The 13,575-nt window shown below is 40.4% G+C and overlaps 1 protein-coding gene across 6 annotated transcripts in view; it reads right to left on the minus strand.

Moving 5' to 3' along the window:
• Window positions 1-1,540: 1,540 nt before the first annotated feature.
• The window catches only part of ZNF711 (zinc finger protein 711), a 42,869-nt gene continuing 30,834 nt past the window's right edge, over window positions 1,541-13,575 (minus strand). For 5 of the 6 annotated variants that reach the window (XM_006115315.4, XM_014569665.2, XM_075940758.1 and 2 more), the window contains 6 exons: window positions 12,625-12,783; window positions 10,387-10,533; window positions 8,623-8,760; window positions 5,684-5,731; window positions 4,937-5,080; window positions 1,541-4,362 (listed from right to left, as the gene is read on the minus strand). In XM_006115315.4, the coding sequence (XP_006115377.1) occupies window positions 3,185-4,362; window positions 4,937-5,080; window positions 5,684-5,731; window positions 8,623-8,760; window positions 10,387-10,533; window positions 12,625-12,783 (1,814 nt within the window). In that variant the 3' untranslated portion in view covers window positions 1,541-3,184. The remainder of the gene's footprint in view (window positions 4,363-4,936; window positions 5,081-5,683; window positions 5,732-8,622; window positions 8,761-10,386; window positions 10,534-12,624; window positions 12,784-13,575) is intronic. The other variant, XM_075940757.1, reaches the window with a different exon arrangement.

Below are 13,575 nucleotides of genomic sequence, written 5' to 3' on the forward strand. Positions count from 1 at the left end.
TCAGCCCCAATGTCAATAAGAATCTTAGCGAGGGTAAGAGTGGAACCCGCTCTGGTGGTGGAGTTGCTGCTGTTGCTGTGTGAAGGATTTACATTGCATGACAGGTATGTGCATCCCCAAGGAGCACATAGTGGCCCTGGTGTCTTTCAGACTATGAAGCCGAGAGTCGGTTTGTTTGGAGAACATTGAGCCATCAAATGGGAAGTCTTGGTACATTGCACCTCTGGAGGGAGACCTGCACATGACTATGCCTGTAGACAAGGACTGGGCCACTGAATCAGTCACATGCAAGGAGGGCCATTCCTACCACCACCATCTTTCCTCAACCAATGCTACAAAGTCTGTCGGAGAGGCCTCTGGCAGCTTTTGTGTGGCCTCCTAGCTGTTAAAATTACAGGGGTTGGGAGAGGGCAGAGAGTAATCTGGGCCTGATAGTATGCCCAGGAGGTCCAGAATGGCCATTGTGGCTGCCACTGCATTTGGCAGTCCACCGTGTGACTAGAGGTCCACTTGGTTCCTCTGGAGCAAATAGACTCACATTTGATTAGGGATGATGTTGAAGGTAAAGAACATGGAGAAGCTGAGAACCCAGTACCAAGGGCTGGTACTGAGATGAGGAAGAATGAGAGTCTCTTCCCAGTACCACTGCATGTTCTGGCTCCTGGTGAGGGGTCGAGGAGCAATGAAACTCCTATATCAGCACTGAGCATGCGTGGTGTGAATTCTTTGCCGGGGACAGGTGCTCTCCTTCTGGTGAAGAGGACCAATGTAGAGCATAATGCTGGCCAGCAACGACAAGCACCTGATCAGAATCGCAGGTTTGCCTGGTATAGTTTACATAAATCCGGTGGAAAAAATACATAAAGTTAGAGGAAGGAAACTCAAATAGGAAAGTAAGATTTAGCATTTTATATTGTTATCTGTTCTTATTCTTAAGAAAAATTTAAACCTATAGTAGCTTTTCCAAAATGTGCAGAAAACTGTTTTTGCAGAATCCAAACAAGAAAACTCAAAAGTATGTCAATTACTGTACATATTTAATGACAGTTTTAGTAAAAATGTCTTGTACATTCTCACCGCTAATCAGAGCTGCACAAATAACTGATCTTTTGGTTTCCTAGCTTATTGAAAAAATTAGAAAAAAATTGAATAGAAAAAATGAAAATAGTTTGATTTAAAAAAATGTCAGAACAAAACATTTTTTTTTTGGAGGGATGATGGAACTTGACCAAAACAATTTGTCGCCGTCAACACAAATTTGCTAAATGTCTTGGCTGATCTGACTGCATTTTTCAGTGAACACATTTCTGCCAAAAATTTCACCCAGCACTAGTGCTAAAACTACACAGTGAATACAATTAAACAATAAAAAGGGATAACTTATTTGAAAAACATTTGCTAGTTAATTGGCTTATCATAGACCAGATGATTAAAGGCATATACAAGCTAAAAAGAAAGATGAAATTAAATTATTAGGCACACTTTCAGTGAATGAGAACATTCCTAGAATCAGCCCAAATGAAAAACAAAGACTCTAGAAAACCTTGGAGTGCAAGAGATGCGTTTTATTGTATGCTCATTACAATGAGTAACACATTAAGAAATAATAATCCCACGTAACAGTGACAATCTTATTTTACAGCGTGTACATAATTTTTTACAGCCACATAAAACACTTATTTTTTCTAAGAGATTTCCCAATTTAGCTTTCTGAAGTTTAGAAATATAAAAAAAAATTTATTCTCAAGGAACTGATTCTCATCTGGTGCAAAAACAAAATATGATCATTATCTGAAACACAAAGCCACAATATAGCATGAGGTAAAGTTACAATTTATCATGTGAAGAGTTGTGTGCAAACATGAAGCAACTAAAAGTAAAAAAGTACACATTATATGCATAACATTTATGAGCAGGTTTTTCATTAAATAGCCCTAGACCAGCTTGTTATAGTAAGCGCCATTTGATTTGCAGCATGCTAACACAAAGCATTGTTTAAAGGGATGCATATTTTAAATGTATACACTGTAAACTGAAGATCCACCTCCAAACTCTAGTGGCAGCATATTTTTCAGGTTAAATACTGCATATATACTTTCTTGCAGACTGAAAATGCATGTTTATAGTATGGTAGAGATTTGTAAAGAATTGATTAAAAGGTGCACTTTTATACCTAGGTTGAAAATTTTATATTAGCAGGTAGGACTGTAATAGACATACCTGTTATAAACACTGACCTAAAGAACTTCTAAGTATTTTGCATTTTTATTCAAGAAAACTATTGTGACTTTTATAATACTCTTTTTAGGGAAGATCTTAAAGTAGTAGGAAAAAAGTGTCAAGACAAGACTAATAGCTGCATTCATTTTTTCCTTTAAAAAAAAAAAAATCAGATCCAAAGGTATTTGTCATGTGCCATACTGAACAACATTCAACTGCAGTTTCAGATAAAAAAGGGAAATTATATACATACATGTTTTAACCCTAGCACCAGAACACCACCGCTGAGCTTGTAACATAATGCAAAATTTTTAACATCACATCCTGCCATAAAATAGGTTAGCAGCTCTTGAAAGTTTTGTTTAAAAATTACTCACTGAACCTAAACTAATAAAGGAAACAAAAAGGTTTCCCAGTGAAATGTTAAAAAACAAACAAAAAAACAATGGGAGAAGCCCCCAAAGTTGACCAATTCTGGAATACGATTTCCAGGCACAATTTAAAAACATAATGACCAAGTGATTGACTTATATTCTTTTTAAAACGGAATAAGAAGTTAGAATTGGTTGCCTTGACGAAAAGTTTGTAAAAATAACCCCACATCTGAAAGGTTTTCATACTGGAGACAAATGCTGTTACTGATGAAATGGATAACACAATCAGCTTCATTTTTTGTAGCATAACAATGTATAATACTATTAAATAGAAGACATTCAGCAATCTTTCTCCAACCTTTCAGACATTCATCTTTCTGCATTCTATCGTGCCTTTTAGGTTCTGAGAAGCAACAATCATAGGACTATGAGATCCCTGTCAACCTTAATACTTTTAAGACTTTTAATACAAAGAATGTAAAGTTATGATTTAATATCAAGCTTTGAAACCAGGAGAAACAGTTCATGAGATTTTTTTCCCCAATTAGCATATCACCATTTTTAAATTGCTTCCTTCTCAACATTATATATTACATTATGGCCTCTTTGTGATGCCTCATTATGTGTTGATTTTTTTCTGATGGTCTACGGAATCCCTTTTTGCAGTATTCACACCTGTGTGGATAGTCTTTTGTGTGTATTGATATTACATGTCGTTTGAAGCCTGATGCATCCGTAGTGCTATATTCACAATACTGGCACTGATACACTTTTCTTCCACTGTGGGTCTTCATGTGCTTCTTAAGTTCATTTTGCTGCCTAAATCCTCTCTTGCACCTTTTGCATTTAAAAGGCAGGTCCTTGGTGTGAACTGAGAGGATATGCCCACTAAGAACAAAAGGATCTGAAGTTTTAAAGTCACAGTGCCTACACTGATGTATCTTTTTACCTTTGTGAGTTTCACTATGCTTTTTGAGCTCAGAGGGACGATGGAAGCCTTTTTCGCACACCTCACATTTGTGGGGAAAGTCCTTTGTGTGAACTGAAATAATGTGTCGTTTCAGGTCACTGGAGTTGGTGCTCTTATGGTCGCAATGTGGGCACTGATGAGTCTTATGTCCTTGAAATAACTCTGTGTGTTGCTGAAGTTCTTTTTCATCCGTGAATGCTTGGGGACAATGCTCACATTTAAAAGGTAAATCAGTTGCATGTTTGGTTTTTATGTGTGTTTTCAGATTGGACTGATCAGCACATCTGAAGACACAGTGCTGACACTGGTATGGCTTTTCACCTGTGTGGGTCCTCATATGCTTTTTAAGCTCAGATGGATGACGGAATCCTTTTCCACACTCAACACAAACATGGGGAAAGTTCTTGCTGTGAACTGCAAGCAGATGTCTATTGAGCAGTCCCTGTTCTGCAGTCTCATAATCACAGTATTTGCACTTGTGTAGTTTAGGCTCCTTGTCCCTCAGTATCAGCTTATTAGAACTTAATGGGCTTGCCTCTCTATATCTCCTTGTATATTCTGTAAACTCATGAGTTTTGTCAACTTTGTTTATAAGTTTATGGCTTTCCAGATGGTTGTGAAAACTTACTTTTTTGTTAGTTGTAAAGTCACAGTCAGTACACTGGTATTTCTTCTTAATCATATGATCTGGGTGGTTCTTCATATGCCTCTTCAGAAATCCTCTGGATTTAAATTTTTTCCCACATATGTGACAAGGGTAAACAGTTAAGGGCTGACCATCGGGACCTATTATAACAGCTGTTTTCAAACAAACAGAGAAAGTTATAAAGAAAACTTCTGAAAATACTGAATTAAAAAGAACTACTAAAAACATTTACTCAAACTTCACATATAGAACAAATAAGCTTACTAACTTAACACAGCCAAATCCCAGATATCTACAATTTTAAATACTATTAAAAAAACTGACAGAAGCAAATAATAAAATCACAATACTACCTTAATCCATGGGCACTGGTGGTACTTGTTACTAAATAGACCAAAAATAATGGACCTTCCTCCCATTCTCAATTGTGTACATCTCCTCTCCCATTTATGATCACATAACAACCCCACGATAACTACAGGAATTGTTTATGTGGATAAGTAATATTAGAAAAAAATGTAATGCAATTTTCCAGCTGGAAATTAAGTGAGTCAGCATGATGTGCCAATCAGCAATCTGTGGATCATCAGCAAACTCTTCAGGGACAACTGTTTTAAAACAGCTGCACAATATAATTCCAGTGCAGGTTTAAATTTTTAAAATAGTTTCCAGGAAAAGGATCTTTCCATAGTAAACCAATACAATAAACAATGAAAAATATTCTACCTGTTTGCCACTGCCTGGTTTCTCCCCTCCTCCTCTTCTTGGCTTTTTGTTTAAGCGCTCTATTTGTGTTAATGCTATCACAGATTTGCAGGTACTGTGCTGCATTACCATTTTTGTTTTCTAATCGTGTATCCAAGTTATTTCCTGAATACAAAGATCAGACACCATAAAAACTATGAGCAAATTTTTTTCTTTGGGACTAGATGACCAGAATCACAGGGGAGCAAAGTCACTTTACATTGCCTTCAAAACAATTGTTCATTGTAGAAAGGTTTAATATTTACAATAGTTATTGACAAGAATTGCTATCAATTTAGATTCATTCTGGATTTTTGTTTCCTCCACTCCCAAACTCTTCACATTTAGCTGATTATGCCTGTTCTTTCCTTCAACCTAATTGTCCTTTATACCTCAGTAGCCTTATTTTCCTTTTCCTAGTCACCCAAAAGCTACTAATGGACAATTCTGAGCACCTCTGTTGCATTTAGTATTATTCTTATTTCTACAATGTTTATAAACTGAAATACCTTGAGCAAATGTGTTTCAGGAGCATGGAACCCTTTCACAATGCCATCTGAATATTTGGTAGCATTCACAGATCAAGAATTTGTTAATATTCCATTAAATGAACCAGACAGTCATGAACTTCTTAGGGGAAAATCTGATATACAACTTTTTACCTCCCAAAAAATTATAAAAGCAAATGTAACTTTTGCTCTTGTATCAAATGTAAGTCCATGTTCTCACCTGCTGTTTGACAGTCTTCATATCTTCTGGGCAGCCTCCTTTCATCTCCTACGGAAAACAATATTTTCCTAATTCATAAACAGAAATTGTATTTGACAAATGATGGTTTGAAATTCCATGTGTGAGAAAACATCTAGCTAGTAAACTATTTACTGAAGAGTCCTCACTTTCCTGACCACTCTCTACAGAGATGCCAAACCAGACAATGAATATATTGTACTATATAATCTCTACATATTTGCTTTCATTGATTCTGGTAAACAAGACATAGTGCAAAATAACCAAGTTCAACAATTTTCTTTTGCCTATCAGCAAGTCCAAATATCTAACTTTCCTGTCAAGAACTTAGTGCCGGGGTGGACAAAAATTTTTGTTGGGGGGCCATGCTAAGATTTTGGAAAGTGGTCGAAGTCCTGAGATGGAGATTGGGTGAAGAAAGAAGTTTGGGGTAAGGGATTGGGATGCAGGAATACCTGTGAGTTCTGGGAGGAGTTTGGGTGACGGATGAAGTTGTGACCTGGGGCATGGGATTGATATGACCTAGAGCCGGGGAGGGGTGGGGGGGCGCAGGAGGGGAGAGAGATTTGTCACCTAGGCCAGGGGACGGGGGTGTAGGGCTTGGGTTGTGACCTAGGGCAGAAGGGGGTTTTGGTGCAGGAATCTGGGTTGTGACCTAGGGCAGAAGGGGGTTGTCACCTAGGGCAGAGGTACAGGGTTTGGGAGGGGGTATGGGCTCAGGAGGGGGGCAGAGGATTTGGGTTATGTGGTAGTTTGGGGATAGGAGTGGAAGGAGAGGTAAAGGGCTGGGGGAAGAGGCAGGGTCTGGCCAAGAGAGCACATTTCTTAGGCAGCTTCCCTGCCTGTCACACCTCTGCAGAGGCTGCTGGGGCCATGTGCATCTGTAAATAAGAACCCAAGGGGAGGGGAAAGTGGTGGCCAAAAACTGGCCAGTGGGATTGTGTTGGAGCGGGACCAGCCTTTCCCTGCTCCCTCTGGCTTACAGCTGAGAAACACAATAGGCTGGGCAGCCACTTTTCAGAGCAGCGTGCAGGGGCTATGGCAAGCAGGGAGTCTGCCTTAGGCTCCCTGCTGGGTCCATGGACTAGATCTGGTGGCTTGGCAGGCCGGATCTGGCCCACGGAGGGTATTTTCCCCAGACCTGACTTAGTGCTTTATTACTTTACCATGTCATAATACAGTGGTCATTCAGCACTTGCACGACAAATGACTAAATCTATGGGATGACAAGGGCTGCATCGTAATAGTATCCTAATATTTTCATTCTAGACTGAAAAAAGTTTTTTCTATGCTTCTGGTATTCTGTGGTTCAAACGCATATATATCTGCAACTAATGGGGTTATAAGTATATCTGTACAGGACTTTTCTGTCAGGTTATTTCCTGATAGAAATGCCCTTTTCACAACACAGATTTTTTTTGCAGAAAAATTTCATCTGGAAAAATTAGAAGGATGGTTCTTTTTGGCTGCCTGTGTGGAATTCTCACCTATTTCATTTTGTGCATGCAGAGATAATGTTAAATTAATAAGAGTTTTCCCAGCAAGTTGCTAACAAGCAGGAAAATTTAAACTATTGTTCTTTCAGTATGGGAATTTTTCTAAAAATCCCATCTCACAATTTTTTAAATTTGTTTTTAGCATTTTTGACTCTTCATCCTGATTCAGGATAGAAAAAAAAAAAATCAGAATTGCAAAGTTTTTCAACTGAAGGGTTTCCCCATTTTTCAGCCAATCCCAGTTAGAACTCTGTCCTTAAAAAACTGGCTCTCTCTTTCATGACTCAGATGATCTGAGAGGTTATTCCCTTAAATATGATATATTTATGAATTAACTAACGTACACACACACACACACACAGAATTTGCACCATTTAACTTCCTAGTAAAATGTTCCTGCTATTCAATTCCAGTTAAAGGGAAAGATGAAGATCAACTTCGTAAGACATATAAAACACATTCTTAAAAAAGTCACAATCGTTTTCTGCCAGAGGATGAAGACTCTGATTATGCAGACTAAGGGCTATGTCTACAACCATTGCTTATGTCAACATAACTTATGTCGCTCAGCAGTATGAATAAACCACGCCCTTGAGCGACACTGGTCACACCAACATAAGCAACAGTGTGGAGAGTACTATGTTAGTTGGGCAGTGTCTTCTGCAGACACAGCCGCCACTCCTTGTTGGCAGCTGATTAATTATGTTAATAGGAGAGTTCTCTTCTCTTGGCATAGAGTAGATATGCTAGAGATCTTACAGTGGTGCCACTGCAAACTCTCTAGTGCAGACATAGCGAAAAAGCGAGAAAAGAAGATGTCTGTATGACAAATTCTAAGCTTATTTTCTCAGACTCATTTTCCTTTTCTCAGATAAAACTTGTGTGAACCTTTCACCATCCAGCTTCATGTACTTTAAATAAAATTCCTTTAGCTTAAGTAAGATTCTATAATGCTTTGTAGCTGACTTCAAGACATACACAGAAAATTTGTATGCTGGATAATACCGGAACTGGAACCCAGGACAACAGTACAAAAACTTTACAAACTACTATGCCTTGTATAAAACCCAACACTAAACAAGATACTTATATTATGAGTTAAGAAAAATAGATATTAAAATAATTTAAGGACCACCTGGCAGGTTAGTGTACAAAATGTTAGAATCTGGGACTAGCATTCGTCTTCATTCCTCAATTAGCAGAGTGAGGGCATTCTGGGAAAAGTATGTACAGCTGCTGAAATATCACTGAGTGATTCCAGTGTCTGACTCTTGTAAATCAATGGCAGGCTCCAGAGGCAGCTGTTAATAAACTTCCTTGCACAGAGCAGAGAGATAGGAAATCACGTCCTAAAAGATGTAGGAGCTAAGTTTGGGGGAAAATAAGAGGGGATTCCCGGGGGGGAAAAAAAATCTAGCATCCTACCATAAGCAGCAGCCCAAGCAACAGGAACAAAAGTTTTATTCACACCAGAGTCTTCAAGTTGTGTGTCAGGAAGTGATGTTGCTTCCTCTTCACCTACTATGACCTCCATATAAACTTCATCTGCTATTTCAGCACAACCTACATTTGTGAAGGAAAGGTGGTGATTCTTCAATTAATTGTACTGTATGTTCAGCCTAAATTTTCCTTTGTTTATTTTCATATTATTTTGATTAGTAGTAATACCCACTGAACCATTCTTTTCCTTCCCCAATATACTTGTACAGGGTAATATTACGTTATACTAGACCAGAATTAGAAAAACCAAAGAGAAAGAGAAAGAGAGTGGTTCTTTCTACTATTCCAGAATAAGCACTGCTCTACTGAATAAAATTTAAAAAGTTATCTAGAATAGCATTAACATTCTAAACAATAAAACCATTTAAACGAAGTAAACAAGATTTTAGCAAGGCAGTTTGTTAGTCAAGCTGAAAAATCAGAAAGTTGCAAAAATCCACTATTTATTCATTCATTCATTAACTATAGAATTCAATGCAAATAATGAATTGCTTGTATAAAGTAGCCACAATATGTATTTAATATACATATACTTCATACAGTCTATAAGATACTCTATTGGTGGGAAAGGAAAGATGGGATTTTTACTATTTTAAATCTGAGAACCATCATTCAGAAACATTAAAAATGTCCGTTTAAAGAGTGAACAATATTATACATTAGGGATGTTAGTGTGTACTCAATGATTAACCGATAAGCCTGGGCTTATCTGTTAATCCTAGCAACTACATATACACCCCCACCCCCTTGATGCCCCTGTATCACAGAGCTGCACGCCTGTGATATGGGGGGGAGGGGGACAGGAGGCAGGAGCTGGTGGAGGGGGGAAGCCGGCTTAAAAGCCAGCTCTCCAGGAGCACCGAATCCCATGGAGGTAGTAGTGCGCAGGGAGGCTAGGTTAGGTAGAAGCCAATCCACAAGAGCTGGTTCCCCATGTGTATCAGCTCCCACTCTGCCCCGCTTGCGCTCTCAGATAGAGAGGCAGCAGTGGTGGAGGGAGGAAAGGCAGGCGGCTCAATGGGATCCGGTGCTCCTGGGGAGCCAGTTTTTAAAGCCAGTTCTCTCCCTCTAATCACCAGCTCCTGCCTGCCAGCCTCCCGCACTGCTGTCTCTGTGGGAGAGAGAAGGGGAAGGTGGCAGCCAGCTCCACTGGAGCTGGCACATGCGAGGAGCTGAGCAGATTGGCTCTGCGGAGCCACCTGCCCCCACCTTGCTGCCTCCCACAGAGACAGCGGAAGAGGAAAGATGGAAGCCAGGGCTTGGAGCCATGGAGCCACCTGCACCCCTTGCCCTACATTGCTGACACTGGAGGTAAGGGCAGGTGGGAGCTGGCACATGCAAGGAGCTGGCTTTCAAGCCAGCTCCCTGTCCATGTCGATTCCTATGGAGCCGCCTGTCCTCCGTGCTTCTGCCAGAGGCAGCAGGGGGAGGTGAGAGCCAGTGTTTGCCAAGAGCCGGCTTAAAAGTCAGCTCCCCACAAGCACTAGCTCCTGCCTACCCCCCTGCTACATGTAACTACTAAAATTCAAGAGGTTACATATTTACACAAAAACATGTTACTTAACATTCCTATTATGCATACTGTTTTAATTTCTGGTACCATTTTAAAAAATATATACTTATAATGTTTTGGGACTGAGTAATTTTCTGGTAAGCATTTTTAGTATATATATTAGTTAAAATTCTTACTAATATCTTCATCTTCCTGAGAAGAGTCCTTAACAGCCATGTAAACCATCTTCTCTCGCTGCATTCTGCCAACACCTCCCTGCTCAATTACGCCAGCAACAGAATGTCCATTGTGAAAGTCACTCTCTGTGACAATTTCTGTTCCTCCTTGAGAAAGAAAAACACAGTCTATGCAACCAAGATGATCTATAATATCATCTCATGAGAACCAAATTAGAAGAATGTCAGTATTTTCTGTTCTAGACAGACATTAAGATCCCAATTAAATGTCTAAAATCAGTGTGTTCTTGCCATAAGTGGCACACTATACAACTCTCCTTTCTTACCAATATCTTGAGAAAAAAATCAGTGCTGAACATTTGGGTGGTATTATAGGCAGCGCTCGCCGAACTGCGGCAAGCCCCGCTCGCCAGCCTCACTGTGCAGTGATCTGCGCATGCTGGTGGAGGGGGGTTGCAATCTTCCGGGTTGCAATCTGCTCGCCACGGGCAAGTAGATTGCATTATTTGTCAAGCCCTGATTATAGGCATAAACCTTGTCAGTTTTTGTACGCTAGTAGTGTTTTAAGTATGAGCAGAAATATTATACATCACATCATGATACAAGTCAATTGCAGGGCCATGTGTGTCACTGAATGCTGAGAGCCCAGGGAAGAGGGGTGAAAGGCTTCTCACAGTGTCCCCACCTCCAGTAGCTCCCACTTGCTGTTTACTGGCCAATAGCAGCTGCTGGTTTACAGAACACGCATCATGTGAAATGCCTTCCCCTCTCATCCCCGGGGCTCACAGCATTCAATTCAGAGCAGCAAACATAGGCCCTGCACTAAGGATGTTAAAATGCAGTTATCAAGCTAATCGTATAGTTGATACAATTTTTATCGACTATACGATTAGTTGATAGGACAGCTCTGCAGAGCCACAGTAGGGGTAGCTCCAGGAGCCGGCTCGAGCTGAGACTGAGAAGTCCTGGCTCGTGCCAGCCCTGGGAGCCATCTGCGCAACAGCTCTGCACTTTAAATATAATAAGAGCTGCCAGTCTCTTACTACATTTAAAATGCAGAGGTGCAGCAATCAGTGCGAGCTGGGACTGCTGGGCCCCAGCTTACACTGAGTCCAGCAGCCCCTGTTCCCAGCAGACAGCCCTGTCCACCGCAAACACGGGCTGCTTGGTGGCAGCAGCCCCTGTCCGCGGGGGGCCCCAGCAGACTCCGCTATCCTCCCCCGCTGCCTCTGATAGAAGCACCGGCTCCTGTTCCACCCTGCTTGCTGCCTCTTAAAGACGCAGCAAGGCATGGGGGCATCACAGGGAGCAGGGGACCAGTGCGGACTCAAGCCCCACGGGACTCTTGTACATTTCAAAGGCTAAAGCGGGAACAGTGCTTGAGTCCCAGCTTGTCCCATGCTCCCTGCAGTGCTTCAGCCTTTGAAATGCACAAGAGTCCCTCCCAAATCCTCTGTCCACCCTTAGGAACCCCTATCCCATGTAACCCAAACCTTCTGCACCTAAAGCCCTCCTCAGGTCACAAGCGCCTCCCAGACTTGAACCTCAATCTGCTGTCACAACCCAAATCCCTGCACTCACACACACCCAGCACTCCTGCCCCAGGTTACAGCCCTCCTCCCTGATCCTGCACTCCATCCTCCTACACTCCTCCCTCAGGCCAGAATCCTCTCTTGCACCCAATACTCCCTCCCAGACCTTGCACCTCAATCCCCTGTGCCAGGTCAAAATCAAAACTCCTGCATCCTTACTCCAGATCATAATCCTTTCCCAGACCCTGCACCCCAGTCCTCTGCCCCATGTCACAACCCCTTCCTTCACCCAAACTCCCTCCCAGATCTCACACCCCAATCCCTTACCCCAAGCTACCTACTGCACCCGACTTCTATTCCAGACCCCGCACTCCATCCATTAAACATAATGGAAGAATGTAGCCCTCAACCACTTATCAACTTCTTGGAGTGGGCCCCCGTCAAAAATTATTGCCCACCTCTGTTCTAAAGCTTCTGTTTTATGCCATGTTTTCAATACTGTGTTGGCAAAAAAAAAAAAAGAGACTTGACATTATTCCTTCTTCAAGGAAGAGTTAAATTGGGTTGTCATGACACCCCAACAAGCCATTTCAAAAATGTTACTTCACATACTGCAAAACATGCCACTTGGGGGGGATTTTATTAAACACAAAACTAGCAAAAGTTTTCTAACTAGAGAATCAATGAACAGAACATAAAAACTTACCTATTTCCACATCATCCTCAGCTTCAGCTTTAAATATATACACTTTTATAACTTCTGAACCAAACCCATCATCTTTAGAAACATCATCATGTGAAACCTCAGAGCTGATTTTTAAAGGTGTGCTTCCAATATGATCTAATTTTTCTCCAACATCATCCACTGTAAAAATAAAAAAGGAGAGAGAGGTTCACATACAAATTTTGTTAGGATTCAAGAAGTGATCTCTAGCAAGTTTTCCTCACATATTCAATATGTAAAATCCAGTCGAACTGCTATTATAAAAGCAGTTCTATAGATGGTTCTTTTTCCTTTTATATCTTAGTCTACATTAGTAAAGTCCAGTACTCTTGATCAGAACTTAGTAAATGAAGAATAAAACATGATTGTAAAATAAATCACACAGGAAGCAGCCTGATTAAATCATTAAAAAGTACATGGATAGTTATTCTATATTAAACTAGTAAGCCTAGTGGATCAAAGCATAAGTGGACCAAAAAGTAAAACGTAAGACTATCTAATATAAATTTTAAAAACAAACAAATCCAGAACCTGATATTTTAATTCTTCTGAGATTTTCTAAATGTTCTACTGCCCAAAATATCTATTACAAATAACCAGCAGCTGTTGTTGTTATCAAATGTGTTTCAGTCTGGCTGAGCTTTTGGGGTCAATTACTATCCTTGTAAGATTTTGTCTCTTGCTATTTGAGATAGTAATATTTGGTTTTATTTCTAATTATCTGCAGTTGACCTACTCTCATGTCTTTAACTAAAGGACTAAGTCACCTACTACTCAATCTTACTCAAAAATTATTTTTATCAATGCCATCACATAATTACACTCAAGCTACTACTAAGTGGAAAAGCAGAGCTGTTTTGATCAAGTAAATGTTCACATATATAGGGCTGATTTCATAGCAAGGGACTTTGAAAATACCTGATCAGAAAAGCA

This window comes from Pelodiscus sinensis, chromosome 13 (genome assembly GCF_049634645.1).
Source record: "Pelodiscus sinensis isolate JC-2024 chromosome 13, ASM4963464v1, whole genome shotgun sequence".
In the NCBI taxonomy this organism is placed as follows: domain Eukaryota; kingdom Metazoa; phylum Chordata; order Testudines; family Trionychidae; genus Pelodiscus; species Pelodiscus sinensis.